This window comes from Gadus macrocephalus, chromosome 21 (assembly GCF_031168955.1).
Source record: "Gadus macrocephalus chromosome 21, ASM3116895v1".
In the NCBI taxonomy this organism is placed as follows: domain Eukaryota; kingdom Metazoa; phylum Chordata; class Actinopteri; order Gadiformes; family Gadidae; genus Gadus; species Gadus macrocephalus.
In genome coordinates, this window is record NC_082402.1 from 14,307,574 (window position 1) to 14,326,981 (window position 19,408).

General features: G+C 45.6%; 2 protein-coding genes across 2 annotated transcripts; one reads left to right on the forward strand and one right to left on the reverse strand.

The window, feature by feature from the left end:
* Positions 1 to 991: 991 nt before the first annotated feature.
* On the reverse strand, positions 992 to 2,983 carry adat2 (adenosine deaminase tRNA specific 2). The gene is made up of 6 exons (XM_060041411.1): positions 2,727 to 2,983; positions 2,434 to 2,538; positions 2,010 to 2,160; positions 1,751 to 1,857; positions 1,232 to 1,304; positions 992 to 1,130 (listed from the first exon to the last, which is right to left on the reverse strand). Exons 1-6 carry the CDS (start codon positions 2,823 to 2,825, stop codon positions 1,102 to 1,104), a joined length of 564 nt encoding a protein of 187 aa, XP_059897394.1. The 5' UTR covers positions 2,826 to 2,983; the 3' UTR covers positions 992 to 1,101.
* Positions 2,984 to 3,066: 83 nt separating this feature from the next.
* Positions 3,067 to 10,931, forward strand: pex3 (peroxisomal biogenesis factor 3). The gene is made up of 12 exons (XM_060041410.1): positions 3,067 to 3,312; positions 4,350 to 4,481; positions 4,735 to 4,816; positions 5,254 to 5,297; positions 5,723 to 5,844; positions 6,109 to 6,175; positions 6,360 to 6,414; positions 6,587 to 6,749; positions 6,922 to 6,992; positions 8,840 to 8,962; positions 9,125 to 9,221; positions 9,807 to 10,931. The coding sequence occupies exons 1-12, from the start codon at positions 3,240 to 3,242 to the stop codon at positions 9,888 to 9,890; spliced, it is 1,113 nt and encodes a 370-aa protein (XP_059897393.1). The 5' UTR covers positions 3,067 to 3,239; the 3' UTR covers positions 9,891 to 10,931.
* The last annotated feature ends 8,477 nt before the right edge of the window (positions 10,932 to 19,408 follow it).

Here is a 19,408-nt window from a genome sequence, read left to right on the forward strand (position 1 = left end):
CTTTGGCCGTGTTCTGTAAATATTCGGGAGTCCTGGAGCTCTATATCTAAATAATATCATATTAAACATAGATATCTGTATCATAGCATATATATTATCAGGGCCAAACGCTGTGTGCGCCTCCAGAAGATATAATGGATCTCAAACGACTGCGTCGGGTTGTCCAACGTCTCTGGTTCTTCCACGTCCACATCAATCTGAAGTAGACTAAACGACGACATGGAAGAGAAGGGATTGTTGCCCTGCGATTGTTGGCCGCGATTTTCTCCCGCCGGAGCCTCGCCGCCTCGGCAGCGGGCAGCGCTTAGGCACCACCGCCTCCAGCAGGGGGCAGCGGGCAATGCCGCGGCGGTGGTCCCTCGGCAGCGGGGCTCAAGCGGCAGACAATCTCGGGCAACAATCCCTTTCTCCTCCATGTCTTGGTTCATGTACATCAGGGAACCAAAGCCAAAGTTTCTTTCCCCCCCAATACCTTCTCAACCATGGCCGAGATAACCCCCACTACGAGCCAACAATTGCGTTAAGGTGTGTGTAATCACACACACACACACACACACACACACACACACACACACACACACACACACACACACACACACACACACACACACACACACACACACACACACACACACACACACACACACACACACACGCACTGCTCGCAAGGTCTTAGCTCATCGTCTCATTGGCGGGCCAAATTCTCTGGGCAGAGAAAGGGGAGGTAGCTGGAGCCCGTATGACGACATATGGGGCCACATTCCAAATCAGCGCGCTTGAGCTTCCATTTTTTCAAAGGCGAGCAGGATACCTAGTGCTCGTTTTACACCGAACGCAAGTATTAGTCACTGGGAGACCATAGGCAGGCTAGGGGAACTAATATTAATGTTAGAAAACCTCATAAAGTGAGATTTTCATTCCATGGGACCTTTAATTAATGCTGACTTTGATAGTATACACAAACAACATGCTTCAAAGAAATATCGAGGAGCTTTTTCAACCATCACATTTAATTGAAATATACAAATGATATATTTCTATATATATATAAAAATACAAATTATTACGATTAAAAGTCAATGAGATGTTCCTGGGGAGCCTTTAATCCTTCCTTGCTTTGGGTTTAGGGGCTGAGAAACAAGAAATAAAGAGAAGATGGTAAATGATATAGTTTGAGAGGTCTTAAATTCATGAGTAGAGATTGAATAAAGACAAGAAGATCATTATTCACCGTTTGGGTTCTCCTGTTTGTAAAAGGCCTTCAGCATCTCAACCGCCTCCTGCGCCCTGTAGCCTGCTACACACTGCACACACACACACACACACACACACACACACACACACACACACACACACACACACACACACACACACACACACACACACACACACACACACACACACACACACACACACAAAATAAATTTGCATGCAATAGCAAAAAACAACACAAAACACAATTTGATCAAACGCAGGCAGGTTAAACAACACAAACATGAACTCAACTGCTTTCTTGCTTAACATTACAAGCAAGGGCCTAGGCCCTGGAAGTACGCATAAATAAACCAAGGGATAATAATAACATGGATCCTTTTCGGCACACATAAACACATACTATTAAACTGTTACAGGGACCTTTACATGTCCTACTTGTCTGCACGATTTATAAATATATTGATACAAGTATAAATATAGATAATGACAGCATTAGTAAACAGTCGAGTGTCTTGACTTGGAACCGACCACAGACCTTGAAGGCGGTTCCAGTGTGAGGGAGCTGTGCAGCCGAGACGTCCAGCACCGAGCCACAGCCTCCGAACCGCTCGTTGCCACAGCCATACACCACCACCGGGATGTCTGGGGGGGACCGGGTCAAAGAACCTCGTAACAATAGGACATCTGACACACACACACACACAATGAACTGAATTCAGGATTTAGGATTACAAATCACATGGATTTACAAACATTTACACACACAAACGCACACAATCAAAGAGTGAGGATACGGAGCAGGCGCAGGGCAGCCGCACACATGATGCAGGGCTCCACCGTGACGTAGAGAACCGTCCTCATGCACACACTCTGGGGATCCACGTCGCCATGCCGACACCACTCCAGCACCTGGTCCAGGGCCACCATCTCAGCATGACGGGTGGCCTGAGACGGACACACACACACACACACACACACACACACACACACACAAAAGACACACACAAAAGTTTATCTATAACTAAAATGAACGTAAACTAATTTATGTTACCAATCGTGAATATTTTAATATTCTCCAAGTGTGTGCACTGATTAAAATGAATGCTTCAATATACCATTGATTATTATTATCTATTTATTCATGTAGTGTAGCATTGACATACGAAAGGATAAATCTGATGTACACACTTAAACCAATGTAGTACTCTCTACTCCTACATTTTTGGTCTCGTTGACCTCGTTTCTGCCCTTTCCCACGACCTGGTTGTTGTAGACCATGAGGCAGCCGACAGGAACCTCTCCGTTCTCCAGAGCATCCTTGGCCTGAGGACGGAAAACTATCAAGGACCAGGACAGACAGCTGTAGAGATCACCAGCACTCTTGGCTCAAATACGACCCAATAGATGGAAACACGCACATTTAAATTGTAAGCACGAACATGTCAGTGAGGTATGAAGCCATATGTGTCAATTCGATTGTTGGCTCACTGTTACTTTGAATGAACATTTACCATGTCAAAAGCACTGGCCATCCACTTTTCAATTTCTCCATCGGTTGGACAGAAGCCCGGTTTTAAATCAGCGCCGTTCATTTCGGTCTCCTTTCCCATGGTTTCTCAATTAAAAATTGACAACGGCAAAGTTAACAAAAGATGCATGAGTTATTATGAAATTTATAAGTGTAAATACAGGAGGCCCTTCATCGTAAACACCATGCCGCAGCAGCCGAAGGGGAAGATAATATTGGTGGGACTGGGACCGCACCAGACATGAGTAGTCGAGCGGGGAACAGCAGACCACACCAGACATGAGTAGTCGAGCGGGGAACAGCAGACCACACCAGACATGAGTAGTCGAGCGGCGAAGAGCACACTTCCTGCTTACTTGCTGTCTGTCCCTCATCTGACCACCATGGAGGTAGACTCCAGCTAGCGATTAGTTTCCCCGAACCGATGTTTAGGCTGTAGCAGTCGTTTAAACGTGCTTGTTGTGCGGATTGTCCCGATCTGCGGGTTACAGCCACAATGTTCTCGTCTGTTTGGAATTTCGTGAAACGCCACAAGAGGAAATTTATCTTTACAGGAGCTCTGGTCGGAGGTAACTTCATGTGTAACTTGCTAATAAGTAGCATATTAGCCCTTCAGGAGGGCTGTCACACTAGCAATGACCCTGCAAAGCAAAGGATCACTATTACTTAGTTGTTAAGCACTGTGTTTTCTGCAGATGTGTTGACTGTCGCACCATTGTGGTGCAACATGTTGTGGTTAGCATGTAGGCTAAGTCAACAGCAGGTGGATTTACAAGTTTGAATGTGTGAGATTATGTGGATGATTCTGAAACAAAGGTGATTAACGTTATACCTGGGGACTGCGTCCAATAATGTAGTGAAATGTTATCTGGTTTGTTGCTTGTGACATACTTAAGGAAGAGTTCAAACTCAGGACAGTCTGTTTTTATCCTCAAATTGGGATTTCCTATATTATCGACCCTTTCAATACTATGCTTTGTATTTATTTGTCGTAATTACATTATAACACTGGACTTTAATCACTGTCTGATGTAAATATGTGGTAAACTGTGCTAACAGTGGAACAGGGTATATGCATGACAATTGATAGTTATGTGAGATATTTTATTATATATATATATGTGTCTTGACTGCAAAATATTATGTCTGCATCTTCAAAAGATCCTAATTTCCCAGCAACGTTATACTTTGTTCGAAGGAAATTTTATTATTTTAAATAAGACAGTAAGACAGGGTACAGTTCAATCTGAAAACTTTCTGCCAGCTCTTTATATGGCTTACATGGTGACGTCATAGTGTTTTTGTCAGTGTTTTAGTCATTGTTAGGTAATTAATTGGTCATTATTAGTCATTCATTATGCCATGAGATTGTTCTGTTTGAAACTGCCATTATGTTTCTCACACGAGACATGGAAAAACAAAGTTTTGATTAGCCTATTATACGTATATTTACTTTAGTTTAGGCGTTGCATGACTACAACTCTGTTGTCAATGAGTACTCTCACAACCCCGGCTTATCACCACCAAAAAATCCCATGATGCATTCTGATTAACAAGCCCAGTAGCAACATTTTGCTAATTGGTCCGTGACTCCTCCCCCTGGCAGGGGCGTACTTCCTGGGGAGGTATGCCCAGAAGAAGATGCGGGACATCGGGGAGCGGGAGGCGGGGGAGTACATCTCCCAGGCCCGCCGGCAGTTCCACTTCGAGAGCAACCAGAGGACGTGCAACATGACCGGTGAGCACCTCGGCTCACCAAGAGGCTACCGATCAGTTTACCGGCTGAATGAAGAGCTCCAATCACAGTGGGAGCACCCATGACTTGTGGCAATGAAAAGCAATTTGAGGACCACTGGGTCTTTTCAACCACTGTAACTGTGTGTGTGTGTGTGTGTGTGTGTGTGTGTGTGTGTGTGTGTGTGTGTGTGTGTGTGTGTGTGTGTGTGTGTGTGTGTGTGTGTGTGTGTGTGTGTGTGTGTGTGTGTGTGCAGTTCTGTCCATGCTCCCTACACTAAGAGAAGCCATCATTCACCAGCTGAACTCGGAGAGCCTCACAGCGCTGCTCAAAACCAAGTAAGTGGAACCCAGAACACATTTATTATCCTAACTTCCTAACTCTTCCGTAGTGGTGATGCGCTACGTCATGCTATAATAACTGTTTTGGAGCTGTAGGACTGTTACGTCTATTAATAAAACTGTTTATGTTACTTTTTATTCTGAATAATGGTCCAACAGCTTCTATGTTCATTCGATTAGATGAGGTAGACATATAATGAGGACAAAAAAACATATACAATCGCATCGCAAACCACCCCATACCATGAACATTTTAATAAATCTACATAAACAGGTCACAACTACAACTTTTGAGTAGCCCTTATTTAGGATAAAAGTGTCTGAGTTCCTAATTAATTAGTAAATAATAAAAATCCTACAGAAATTGTGTTGGTAGTTTCTGTTATATTTTATGTCAGTCTAATTATTCTCCTCTTGCCCCTCCCCCTCAACAGACCAGCAAATAGGCTGGAGATCTGGGAGGACCTGAAGATCATCAGTAAGTTCATCTTCTTCTTCACATCAGGCACATCCAAAACGATCTAGCGAAGCCAGTGATTAAACCGACGGCCTTCTCCAACTTTATGGAGATTAGTTATTAAAAAAATAAGGAAACGGTATTTGTAGGATGTTTGACTCTTAGCCTGGGATCAATCCCAAAGCTCACAGCCTAATCTGAGGGCCATCCTTGAGCAAGATGCCCTCTAACCCCTACCTGCTCCTGATCACATGTATCTGAATTCATAGTTAGTCATTCAGACTGCTGAAAGATTGTTCAAGAGATGGATTGTGCAAAACGGTCCATAAAACGCCTGCATGTGATTCCTCAGCCACTGAGCTACGTATGCTAAGGAAGGGCCCAGAGGGAGGGTTGTGGGGGAGGTGGCGCCCGGCGCTGCTGACCTGGGTCCTAATGCCCTCCAGGTTTCACGCGGAGCATCGCGGCCGTCTACAGCACCTGCATGCTGGTGGTGCTGCTCAGGGTGAAGCTCAACATCATCGGGGGATACCTGTACCTGGACAACTCGGCAGGGGGCGCTGCCGCCGTACGTAGACCGCCGGGGGGGGGAGGAGTATGTGTGTCTGTGTGTCTGTGTCTGAGTCTGTGAACATGGAAATATATGGAGGAGAAGGGAAGGAATGAGGGGAAATAGGCTAAGGCAATGAATGAAATTAGAAAAAACCATCTCTCGGAGATATTCTTTTAGAAGTCAGTTATTGTTTGACATTGATGAGACAAGAATGTGACAAAAATGCGAGGGATGGCGTTGACATATGCGTGCTGTTGACGTTTGGCTTTGTGTGTCCAGAGCTCCATGGCTCCTCCAGATGTGCAGCAGCAGTATCTGTCCAGTATTCAGCACCTCCTGGGAGATGGTAGGATAACACACACACGCAAACCCAACATCATGCACACGCACCCAAAATCATACACACAAACCCAGCATCCTACACACGCACACACCCAGCCCTTTACATCACAATAACGATATACCCTGCCTGTTCTAAACAGCAGTGTCACTAATCTGCCCCTCTCTCTCTTACTTTCTTACCCCCCCAGGTCTAACAGAGTTGATAACGGCGGTGAAGCGAGCGGTCCAGGAGACATTTGGAGAGTGAGTGTCCGACCGTGTAGTCTTCTGTATGTTGATTTATTACTTAATATTTAGTTTGTCTCTATTGGGCCGGGGGGTCTCTGTGTGTCTATATGCGTTTGTGTGTCTATGCGTGTGTGTGCATTTGTGGACACGTTTTCATATCGGTGATCCGTTGTGTGTGTGTGTGCAGTGTGTCTCTGAAGCACAGCCTCTCTCTGTCGGAGCTGGAGCAGCAGGTGAGCTGGGTGAGGGCCCAGGTGGAGGGGGGCTCCTCGACGGACCCCGGGGCACCCTCCCGCCGGCCCCTCACCTGGTACATGATGGCCGACGAGGAGAGCACGCTGGCCGACCAGGTGAGACGAGTCACCTGATGCCCCGAAGACAAACCCATGCAAATCTTATTGAGAGGAACTAGTGACGTTTGTTAATATTGACCTTTGCCGGCCTCCAACTGCCATTTGACTGTTTGAACTCACTACTCTGCCCTCATCTGTGTTCTACTCCATGTCTGGTCCTTCCCCACAGGCTTGTGGGCTGACGGAGAACGACGTGTTGACGGTGAAGCTGCTCAACGAGACCAGAGACATGTTGGAGAGGTAAACCACACATACAGAGTACTGCTCAAAGTCAATGGTCATTTATTTATGGTCGTTTACAACCAGGGGAGGAGGTCAACCACCTCGTCCAAAGCACAGTCCTTATCAGTCCGGTGTGCAGGGGGTCGCCGTAGCAGGGTTCTCGTGTGAAACAGTCGGTACACAGTGGGGGGAATCAGACGCTCCGGGTCACAACACGTAATCAAAAGTTATTCGTTCTCTCTCTCTAGTCGGCGGTACGTTACTTCAAGAAGATCACTCCGATGCTGTCTGTAGTTGCTAGCCCCCCATGTGGCAGCCTGCTCTCCCTCTAACCCCAAGCACTGCCGGCTTTACGATCCTCAGGTCTGCCTTGCTAGGGGAAGAAGTCCATATAAGGCAGCAAGATATCTCCTTTTAAACTACTATTCCCCTCACCCCTCCCTGCCATCTGCAACCCAACCTTCCCCTCAGACCGGGAGGGAAGGGGCAGTCTAGCTACCTAAAGCCACCCTCCTGGAAAAGCCCTCGGCATTCCCATTGGCTGCCCCTGACCTGTCGACGACTGAGAAAGCAGAGGGTTTCAGTAATGGGAGCCAGCGGGCGTAATTCCCTCTCCACCTTGGAGATGTTTGGTTTCCCACGGCAACAGTTTCCCGCTCATAAACATGACGTGGGAGGGCCACCTCCTTGTCGTTGTGACAAGACGGCCCCCACCCCTGTTTCCGACGCATCCGTCTCCACCCCCGGCGGTTTGGTGAGATCAAGGGTTACCAGCGTGGCGTCTGAACACAGTGCTCCCTTCAGGTCCTGGAAGGTGCTCTCCGTCTCCTCGGTCCAGGTCACATGGGGCGAGCAGACGGCCCCTGGTCAGATCCGTCAGGGGGGGGGGGGGTTCAAAGTGGGAACAAACCTCAGATAGTAGCTGGTCAGCCCCACAAATGCGCGTACCTGTTTCTTCGTGAGGGCGTGGCCAGTTCCGTATCACCTCAACTTTCTATATCTCGGGTTTCACGGATCCCCCCCCCCACCCCCGACGGTGTCGCCCAGGTACTCAGCCTCCTGCAGGCCAAAGGGTTTCTTCCTGTAGCGGAACAGCCCAACAGGAGGGGCCAATGCATTTCTCTGATCTCAGCGATCTCGGCGCGCTGATATAACGGGCGGCCGCGAGCCGTTCTATCAGTTCATCTATTCGGGGCGTGGGGTAGACGTGGTGATATACAGACAGTCTCCCGCCACCTCGATGGGCTTTGCGCGCCCACGGCAACCCCGCTGGAGAGCACTGGTCAGCTAGGGATCCTCCATTTGAGCCGCCCCGATGGTGAGGCAGGCTCTGGCGCCGCCTGGTGGCCAGTAGGGAACAGGTCGCCCTCAGTGCCTCACCTGCCTCCTGCCTTGCGTCTCCCGAGTCCCTCTCTGAGAGAGGGTCGGCGGACCCCTGGTGGCCCGGTGGTCTCCTCGCTGGCTGAGGCCGACGGCACCGCGGTTCAGGCAGGTCGCCCGCCACACTCGCACCTCCTGCACTTCCTGCCTGTCTGGGTTCAGGAAGGGGCGTCGCCTCGGGGCGGCGGGCTCAGGGTGTCCCTCCGTCCCTTGCCGGGATCCCCCCATGGTCGTCGTCTGTCTGTCTGTCTGTCTGTCTGTCTGGTCGATACCTCCAGCAGATCACTCTCTCTAGTCGGCTGTCTGTAGCCCCCCATGTGACAGCCTGCTCTCCCTTTAACTGCTTAACCAGGATCAGGTCCATATAAGGCTTGGGGGTGGAGCCAGCGGGCTGAAAGATAACTCCATTCAGCTACTATTCCCCTCAGTCCTCCCTGCTGTCTGCCACAGTGTGTTTAATTCTTTCTTCCTTTTGTCGCCTGTAGTCCGGACTTCAACACGGTCCTCACCACGGTCCTCAACCGAGGCTTCTCTCGTCTCCTTGACAACCTGTCAGAGTTCTTCCGCCCGCCCCCCGGGGACTCGGCCCCCATCTCCGCTGCTGATAGGTCAGTTTCACCATGGACCTGACGGTCGACCAATCAGTGTCGACCCGTGTTGTTTACTATCTGCTAGTGACGGACAGTTTAAACCATTGCGTTGAAGTTTCTCTATTCAAATATCATCTAACGCGTCTGTCTGTCTGTCTGTTTTCCCGTCCGTCCTTCCAGCCTAGCTGAGGTGAGCCTACCACTGGCTAAGATCATCCCCATCATCAACGGTCAGATCAACACCATCTGCAGTGAGACCCCCAGCTACTTTGTCCAGGTAACACCCCTCAGAATACATGAGCACCAGTTAGACAAGCACGACTCAATTCATGTGGAATATGAACCAATGCACCCAAGTTCCCCTCGAGTACTAACTAACAACAATTTGTTTTTGTTTCTATGTTTGCACCCAACCTTTGTCCTTTGTAATGCTGCTGCTCTATGTGCCTTCAATTGCCCCCTGGGGACAATTTTTTTTTGGGGGATTTGAATTGAAGTAGGGCTGGTCAATTTCGCCAGAAAGATATAAACTTTTACAAATACGATTCTGATGTTCAGCCATTTCCCAAACCGTAGGAAAGTAAAAATGCAAATGATTGAATTAAACCGGAAAGAAAGCCCAGCCCTATCCTCAAGATGTGTTTTTGTAGAACCAGCTCCATTACCAAAGTGGCTCCCACTCCATCCTCAACCCACTCTGTTATAATACCCCGCTTGCTTCATTCCGGCAATAATTCTCTCCATCTCTCTCTCTCTCTCTCTCTCTCTCTCTCTCTCTCTCTCTCTCCTTCCCATCACTCCCCTCTCTTGTTTGTCTCCCGCCTCCTTTCCCCCTGTCTCTCTCCCCCCCCCCCCACCTCAGGACCTGCTGATGATAGAGCAGGTGAAGGACTTTGCGGCAAACATCTACGAGAGCTTCAGCGTCCCGCAGGACCTTCAGAAGTGAAGCAAAAACCCAGAGGAGGAAGAAGACTGGGGTGGCAGTACAACTACGGAGGAGGAAGATGATGATGCTTCCGGAGCAGCCCTACCTGACCCACCACCCCCTTGGTCCTAGTGCCCCTGGTCCTGCACACTCAGTACAGAGTGGGGACCTCTCTATTGTTGGAGATCGAGTGCTAGTCATGTGACTGGTGTGTTACCGGACACATGTTGGATGGGCCGGTTGTCACTGCTGGATGCATCCTGGAAAATTGAGTTTTTAATTAAGCCTTGGATTTGATTCTTGGTTTCGTCACCGACGCAAAATAGGGAAAACTCTACAATGCAAGTTCCCTAACCCACAACCAACGAAATGTCAGTTTAACAGTAATTGACCTTACATTGCAGCATTGACGCTATACTTTCTGACTCAACACATACAGCTCAGTCTCAGGCACAAGGAGAAAATCGGAGTTACAAAGAAACAGTATGCCACACTAGTTCTTGGCACAGCAAATTGTGCTGGATTGAACTGGCCTCAAATTCGGTGTTGTTGCTCACTTTATTCACTAGGTGTCACCCTAGTTTCACAGCTGTGACGGTTTCTTAGACTTTTCAAACCATTGTTTTCTTTATTCTTTTGTGAAAATATATCTTCAAATATCTATAAGTATTGGCCATCCAATTTCCTACTTTGGCTGATAAATTATTCCAGATTGAGTCTCCATCCAGAGTCCCCCTGATTTTTTAGATTTGGTTCTTTTCCGCTTTAGTTCCTACGTAAAAAACGACATTATAGGGTTGTAAACCCCCCCCTCCAGTTTATTTAATTATAATTGTCAGTTGTACTCTCTGTGTTTAGGTTGTTGCAGATTCAGTTTAATACTTGAAGACAGGTAGATTTATGGTAACAATTAAATTGAAAACGTTTGAGGCTGTTAACAATATGTATTTTTAAAGCATGACTTCTAACCATAATGACCCGGTCATGACCACTCATTGGCCTTTATCATCGGCCAATGAGAGCTGCCGATGATGATCCTGAGTAAGGCATCGAGTAACAGAATTAAAGGGGACTTATTATACCACCAGGTGTGAGTGTGATTAGCCTTACAAGCCGTTTCGAAAATCGGCCTAATATGACATCACTAGTGGGTGTGTCCACCTAGATCTGTGCTGGATAGATGAGCAATGTTTACTTCAGTCCACTGGGTAGGCTGGTAGATAGATCTATCCAGCACAGATCTAGGTGGACACACCCACTAGTGATGTCATATTAGGCAGATTTTCGAAACGGCTTGTAAGGCTAATCACACTCACACCTGGAGGTATAATAAGTCCCCTTTAAGTGCTGACTGCTAATTGGGTGTAAACAGAATGTAACACTGTAAATAATAAAATATTTGGCTGTTTTTTTAACATAAGTCGCTGAATGGTGTAAATGAAGGTGTTTGTGTCGACCCATTGAATAAACAAAGTCAAATGAACTTTAATATATAACTGATCTCTGAGGGTGTTTCTCTTCCCATACTATAAATGCAAGTTTATGAATAGCTCAAAAGTACATAATATTTAATGACATGGGTTAGGGAGGCAGCGATTAATAGGCTAATAACCGCGCTATTAAAATGTCACGATTTGGCAACCGTAAAGGCCTAGCTAAACCGAGTGTTCTTGTCTCACTCTCCAATCAGGAACGTTGGTACATTATGTTGCAACAATTGCAAAGTAAGGTTCATTAAAGGCGTAATATTATGCCACAAATGGGAGTGTCTACCTAGATTTAAGATGGGTAGATCAGTCTACCAGCCTACCCAGTGGACTGTAGCAACTAGTAGGTGCCTTCACGTGCCATGGAAATAATGGTAAATACCAAAAGCCGACATGAAAATTTCACATGAATACCCCCTCACGTCGTAATTTCCACTGGAGAGCTCGTAGAATATTTTGATACATGAGCTGCCAAGATGAGGTAACCTTGGTAACCTTAACCTTTTCAACATGGTGGAGAGCAATGCAAAAAAAACAATTATTCATAATCTATAAAATATACAGCATATTATTTACAGTTTGTGTCTTGATAAATCCTCTTCTTGCTGTAGCAGATGATTTAGTCAGTCTAAAATTGTTTTACCCAAGTTACAGGTCAGGATCTGTGGGTCTGTCATGTTTCATTTCACTACAACAACAAAAGCACTTGAACATAACGCACTCGTAATTTCCAGTTCACAAATGGAAAGGATCATCTTTTCTATAACACGTGAAGGCTATATCTATCTATTATCTATCCATCATACATCTAGGTGGACACTCCCACTTGTGATGATAAGACAGGAAAGGGCACTTTTTCTAATGGCTTATAATTGCTTATCACACTCACACCTGGAGGCATAATATCACCCCTTTCAAAAAAAAATAAAGTTGCACAACCTACAGACTGTAAAAAAGAACGAAAACAAAGTTACCACAGCGATGCACCAGGTTAAAATCCTTAGTGGCCAAAATGGCCATGCTGAGAGCGTCATTTATGTTTGAGAGGGGCTAGGCTACATTAGCAAAACAATGACTATACTAGCTTTTGCAATCGTTTTTTCCAAAACTTTGAACTCAGAGCTGTTCCTCTATTTCTGACCACCTTCTGGGATGATTACTTGATGAATGGTTGGTACAACGTTAAGTCAGGGTGGCTCCCAATTTGCTATTGTCATTCCCATGTGACACTTGACACATACCATCGGCTGTTGTGGGGATTTCCCTCACCCTACAGGATATCGGATCATAACTGAACGATGAGACCCCTCTCCCTAATAAACGCTGTTAAACTTCCCTGTACAACAGAATAATCGGACAAAAAAATCGGAAGAACAATCAACCAATTGGGGCTTTGCATGACCACAGTCGGAAGGGGGAAATCCAGCAGAAAGTCTCAAAATGTCCTGCAGTGTGTACCCATGTTAACAGGAAATAGTTCTGACATTCAGTTTGTAGGACTTTTGGATACATAGGAAATAAAAAAAAATCGTATAGTATTTCTTTTGAAGAAGATACAAAAGATACACACATATCGTTGTATTCACTTTTGCTTAACATGATGCCCTGATGCAGTAGACCTACATTTTTTTTTGAAAATGTTTGTCATGTGTGCACGCTTGATTGTAGAAGAAAGAGAAAAAAAAATCTGTGCACGAGTAGATGTACTTGCCGTACGAAAAGCACAAGAGTGTCGATGTGTTTTGCCCACAATTGCTGTTTCACCACTGCCAGTCAGCCGGCCAGCAATTGCACTGTGGCAAGAGGAGACCTTTTGGTTTTCAGTAACCATTAGTGGTAAACAAAGAACAATTGATGCTGGCCGCTGCCAGTCAAGACCCCGCCGGTCCGACTCATCACAACCAGACAGACTGAACTTGTCCGGATATAGAGCGAAGGGGATAATAGATTCTTTGTCACGTGAATTAAGTGTGTGTTTGAGTGTGTGTGTGTGTGTGTGTGTGTGTGTGCGTGTGGTGAGCCTTGTTCCCTCAAAGTTGTGTCAGCCATCACGTTCCCAACTGCACAACAGGTTCACTTTAATTGCACCCGTGGTCACACAATTTGCCCTTTGTTGGGACGAGTGGGCGCTGGCAGTGTTCTGGAGAAGCCAAGGGGAAGCACGTTAACCGGAGGCAAGCCCATACCTGTTTATCTGTTTTGAGAAAATACAGACATTTTTCATAATGCAATAGATGAGGATCAGGGTGTTTAGTATCCCATCTTAATATACATATAGCTGTGTTATTAAAGCCTTAACCTGTTTGGAAGAGATGGAGTTCCCTTTATGTAGATGCATTATTTGTCGGACATAAAGTTATTTATTGTAGGACTTGTCAAGTCAAGTTAATAAGGCCTTCTACTATGATTCAAGCCATCGTTGAACTACTTTCAACTTAGTGTGTGTGTGTGTGTGTGTGTGTGTGTGTGTGTGTGTGTGTGTGTGTGTGTGTGTGTGTGTGTGTGTGTGTGTGTGTGTGTGTGTGTGTGTGTGTGTGTGTGTGTGTGTGTGTGTGTGTGTGTGTGTGTGTGTGTGTTTGAGAGATATGTTGGGAACCATATGGCCCTGGGCTTGTGCAGAGCTGGAGGTCTCTCTCTCTCTCTCTTTCTCTCTGTCTCTCTGTCTCTCTCTCTCTCTCTCTCTCTCTCTCTCTCTCGCCCACTCTAAACAACAGGTGATTAATAATTACTTATTGAGAAGAAGGAGGCTGTTGTTGAAGAATAAAAATAGATTTCCTTCTCAGACATTTCACAAACTTCCTGGTCGCCCAAGACACCTTTGGGCATTACCTTGTCGCTGATCTCTGGGCAATGGCACTCTGTGTGTGTGTGTGTGTGTGTGTGTGTGTGTGTGTGTGTGCGTGTGTGTGTGTGTGTGTGTGTGTGTGTGTGTGTGTGTGTGTGTATTTGTGTGTGCGTGTGTGTGTATGCGTGTGTATGTGTGTGCATGCGTGTTGGTTTAGCAGTGGGTCAGCATGTGTGTAAACTTGTCAGGCTGGTGTGTGTGTGTGTGCTTCATTAGGTGTATGTGGGGCTTTGTATTTGTGTAAAAGTTTCAGGTAACTTTGTGTGGGGGCATGTGCTTGAGTGGTTGTGTAAGTGTGTATATGTGTGGGTATGGATTTGTGTGTGCTTGTGTAGTTGTGTGCGGGTGTGAATGCGTGCGTGTGCTTCTGTTGGGGTTGTGTGTGGGTGTGTACAAGGAGCTGCGGGCAACACATATCATGTTTGTTTCCCTTTAGGGGAAAACATTGTTTCGCCGGTTCAAATCCAATGTCACGGTGACATTGGATTTTCAGGATTTCTCAGGACAGCTGGCAAATGGTGTTCAACAATAGGATTGATCCTTAATACCCGTTACACAATACCCATATATGGTATGACAGATGTTATCAGCCACTACAGGTATATGCTTTCGTCCTGCTTATTTTAAAGCCTTTAATTTCTGTATTTTATTTTTTTTATCGCCGGCCATAGTTGTAATAGTGGTTTCATGTCCCGTTTACGCGACACAAAAGTCATTTGACAGATGCTTTTATCTTAAGTGACTTACAAATGTGGCCAAGAACAATCAGAGGATGCAATCAATACTGGAGTAGAGCTACAAAAACAAGTTCCTAAAAAGTAAGCTGATTGCTATAGGACTTGTATTTACTTATATTGTATATTATATTTGTATACTATAGATAAGTGATAGCATAAGTAGTATTCGAAGAAGAAGTATACAGACGAAGTAGTATTAGTATTATAGTTATAGTAGCTATATTAGTAGTAGTAATAGTAGAATTAGAAGTAGTAACCAAACAAAGTATACATCAGCAGTAGTAGTAGTAGTGGAAGTATAACATACTAGTGATAATAGTAGTATCAGCAGTAGCACTAGCATTAGTAATATACAGTAGAAGTAGTATGAGTAGTAGTAGTAGTAGTAGTAGTAGTAGTAGTTGCAGTAGTAGTGGCAGTATTTATAAGAGTAGAAGAAGATGTATTTGCATACTTGTAGTTAGTAAAGTTATCTGTGCTTGGCGCAATCGTGTGAACGGACACCAGATGGTTCTGAAAGCAACACAGATTATCTAGAAGGGAGTCAAGACGACCTGGCTCAGATATGGCCTGGATTCTCTCAAACTGTCCTCCCAAGGGGGCAGAATCGAGGAAATTCATGACTCAATTCAAATGACTTGACTTCTACAAAAGCTTGGCTGAATCCATGGCAAATGTCTGTGTATCGTCAGGAATACAACCACCAGCCACAAAGGCCCACTGATCGGCCTAATGCATAGCGATCAATAGCAGAGATTACAGTATTATTTGCACCCCATGTGGTGGCAGGAAATCAATTGAATGAATAAAAACTTCAGAGAAGAGGGATGAGGGCAACATGAATAAAGAATCTGATATATGTCATCCCTGGGCGGGTTGATGGGAGGGGGAGAGAAATAGAGAGGGAGGGGGAGAGAAATAGAGAGGGAGGGGGGAGAAATAGAGAGGGAAGGGGTGAGACATAGCGAGGGAGGGAGAGAGAAAAAGAGAGACTTATGCAAGGGGACAGGGATAGATTGAGACAGAGATGGAGAGAGAGAAACAGAGATAAAGGGGAGAGAGGGGAGTGTGAAGAGGGAGAGGTATAAGGATAAAGGGTACCTTTGTTTACAAATAATTATTTGAAAACCCCTTTCCTAAAACTGACAACCTATTTCATAAAATTTATTTATTCAAGGTATGATGCTTATCTCTTCAAAAGAAAAACTCTCATAACAATGTTAATACTTTGTTTCCTCTCATTGCAAAGGCTTGGTCAAGTACTTCTCTCTGTATAAACACTTTTAAAGCCTTTGGTGTATTGATTTCAAAAGAGGGAGGGAGAGAGTTAAAGAGAGCACTAGAAAGATAGCAATAGAAGAGAGAGAGAGAGAGAGAGAGAGAGAGAGAGAGAGAGAGAGAGAGAGAGAGAGAGAGAGAGAGAGAGAGAGAGAGAGAGAGAGAGAGAGAGAGAGAGAGAGAGAGAGAGAGAGAGAGAGAGAGAGAGAGAGAGAGAGAGAGAGAGAGACAGAGAGAGAGACAGAGAGAGAGAGAGAGAGAGCTCCTGTGTGTATCTCTACTGCTGACTCTAGGACAGTGGTTTTAAGTTGCTGTTCCTTGGAGTGTAAGGAGGGACTCACAGCTGCTGGAGGTGAATCACACTAAGAGCAGCTCCCCATTTCAACGCTTAGATCACCATGTCACCTTTAACACTGTTAGTGGCTCATCCCCAATATGCAACTCTCTCTCTCTCTCTCTCTCTCTCGACTTGTCTCTCTCTCCTTATATCTCTCACTTTCCATCTATCTCCCTCTCTGCTTTGAAGATCTTTTACTTTATTTTTCTTCCTCTTTATTAATTAAGCAGTCCCTCTATTTATTGTGTGTGTGTGTGTGTGTGTGTGTGTGTGTGTGTGTGTGTGTGTGTGTGTGTGTGTGTGTGTGTGTGTGTGTGTGTGTGTGTGTGTGTGTGTGTGTGTGTGTGTGTGTGTGTGTGTGTGTGTGTCTGTGTGTATGTTGGTGCATGTGTGTATCTGGGTGCATATCTGGGTGTGCTTATGTGTGTGTGTGTGTGTGTGTGTGTGTGTGTGTGTGTGTGTGTGTGTGTGTGTGTGTGTGTGTGTGTGTGTGTGTTTGTGTATGTGTGGGAATGCGTGTGTGTGTGTGTGTGTGTGTGTGTGTGTGTGTGTGTGTGTGTGTGTGTGTGTGTATGTGTGTGTGTGTGTGTGTGTGTGTGTGTGTGTGTGTGTGTGTGTGTGTGTGTGTGTGTGTGTGTGTGTGTGTGTGTGTGTGTGTGTGTGTGTGTGTGTGTGTGTGTGTGTGTGTGTGTGTGTGTGTGTGTGTGTGCACATGTGTGCATGTGTATATATGTGTGTGTGTGTGTGTGTATGAGGTCATGTTCCGGGCTCTATATATTGATTCCCTTTGAACCAGCAGAAGGTTGTAATCTGTGTCCTGTAATCTCATTGGCCCTCACCCCCGTCAGGCTTCATTACCCAGCACTATGGCGATTGGCTGGCCTCTACAGCCCTCATTACGTATTCGTGATGACACATGGTGAAGTCAGACCACGATGAGAAGGGGTGATGTCATCTCACCTGAGCCCCTATCCCCCCTCCCCCAGCACAAAGGTAGAGATAGAGAGATAGATACAATAGTAGATGGATAAATAGATATAATGTACTTTGACAGCCTGTGTGTGTGTGTGTGTGTGTGTGTGTGTGTGTGTGTGTGTGTGTGTGTGTGTGTGTGTGTGTGTGTGTGTGTGTGTGTGTGTGTGTGTGTGTGTGTGTCTGTGTCTGTGTGTGTCTGTGGTGTCTGTGTGTGTGTGCGGTTTGTGTCTGCATTTATGTGTGTTTGTGTGTGTGTCATACTCAATCTATGCATTATTGTGTACATTAATGAATGTTAGTTTTATGACTATATCGCTAGGTGACTGTTAACATAATTCGTTCAGGGAAAGGTTTACCGCTGTTATCTGTCATAAGTTTCTACCTTAATGATACACTTTAGTGTATAATATAATAGCATATAATATAGTATACTGCACTATGCTACCAATCTATACTATATTGCTATTATAATGCAGTGCAGTATATAGTAAAGTACAGAACAAAAAGTATAACAAATATCCTATATTGTAATATAGTATAATATAATGGAGCATAGTGTAGTACTATACTATAGTACGTCATAATTTATTGTACAGTGTTGAATAGTATTGTGTTGTATTGTATGCCTAGCATAATGCAGTATAGAACAGTTTAGTTATAGTATATGTTGACGTAAATCAACATATGCTAAAATACTTTTAATACATCCTGACCACCACTGTACATGATAGTGTATAAAGTATAGTACAGTACATTTTATAGTAAGGTATAGCATAGTGTAGTGAGGTGCAATACATAACAGACTTAAATATGTGTTGATGTTTGTATTTAATACAGACATCCTGCCACGGCCGTACTTGACCCTGATCCCATCAGCAGTAGTGCCCTGTCATGACAGCTTGCAGGCAGGGTCACATGACACACGTCATGCCGGCCACTGGAAAGACACGTGCTGGAGGTGAGTCAGCAGCAGCAACAGCAAATCGCTGACTCACCGTTAATTTGCTGTCAGAAACAATCGATCTGAAAGAGCAACCCTGTTTGTTTTGTATCTGTCTTTTATGAGTGTGTGTGTGTGTGTGTGTGTGTGTGTGTGTGTGTGTGTGTGTGTGTGTGTGTGTGTGTGTGTGTGTGTGTGTGTGTGTGTGTGTGTGTGTGTGTGTGTGTGTGTGTGTGTTTGAGTATCTGTGTGTGTGTGTGCGTGCGTGCGTGCGTGCGTGCGTGCGTGCGTGCGTGCGTGCGTGCGTGCGTGCGTGCGTGCGTGCGTGCGTGCGTGCGTGCGTGCGTGCGTGCGTGCGTGCGTGTGTGGCTGGGTGTGACCACAGATCAGCGATACCAAATCGTTGCTCCATCTTCCATTACATGCAGCGGTCCAGGTACACATTGTTTGACTCCATAGTGGGACAGAGATCCCGGAGCTCCAAGGGGATAGCTACTCTGCTCCCATCAGTGTGGTTGCCAGAGAGTAGTAAACCAACACCATGCCAGTACAGAGGGATCTATAGAGGCGTGTTCGTAGTGGAGCACTTAAGGTTTTACTCTGCTGAACTTTAGGCGTGTTTTTATAGATCCAAGAGAGAGAGTGAGAGAGAGAGTGTGTGTGAGAGTGGGTGTGTGTTTGTGTGTGTGTGTATATATGTGTTTGTTTGTGTGTGTGTGTGTGTGTGTGTGTGTGTGTGTGTGTGTGTGTGTGTGTGTGTGTGTGTGTGTGTGTGTGTGTGTGTGTGTGTGTGTGTGTGTGTGTGTGTGTGTGTGTGTGTGTGTGTGTGTGTGTGTGTGTGTGTGTGACCAATGATCAGAAATACCAAATCACACACTAAGGAACATCCCTTATTCCCTTATTAACAACTTGTTCCAACTCTAACTCTTTTAGGGACAAT

Excerpts from the sequence above, each read along its gene's own strand:
- pex3 (XM_060041410.1), top strand. The coding sequence starts at position 3,240 with ATGTTCTCGTCTGTTTGGAATTTCGTGAAACGCCACAAGAGGAAATTT. Across the intron at positions 6,415-6,586 it reads GTCCAGGAGACATTTGGAGA|TGTGTCTCTGAAGCACAGCC; the intron begins GTGAGTGTCCGA and ends GTGTGTGTGCAG. Across the intron at positions 8,963-9,124 it reads CCCATCTCCGCTGCTGATAG|CCTAGCTGAGGTGAGCCTAC; the intron begins GTCAGTTTCACC and ends CCGTCCTTCCAG.
- adat2 (XM_060041411.1), bottom strand. The coding sequence starts at position 2,825 with ATGGGAAAGGAGACCGAAATGAACGGCGCTGATTTAAAACCGGGCTTC. Across the intron at positions 2,161-2,433 it reads AGGTCAACGAGACCAAAAAT|GCCACCCGTCATGCTGAGAT; the intron begins GTAGGAGTAGAG and ends TGTCCGTCTCAG. Across the intron at positions 1,131-1,231 it reads CAAACAGGAGAACCCAAACG|CCCCTAAACCCAAAGCAAGG; the intron begins GTGAATAATGAT and ends CTTGTTTCTCAG.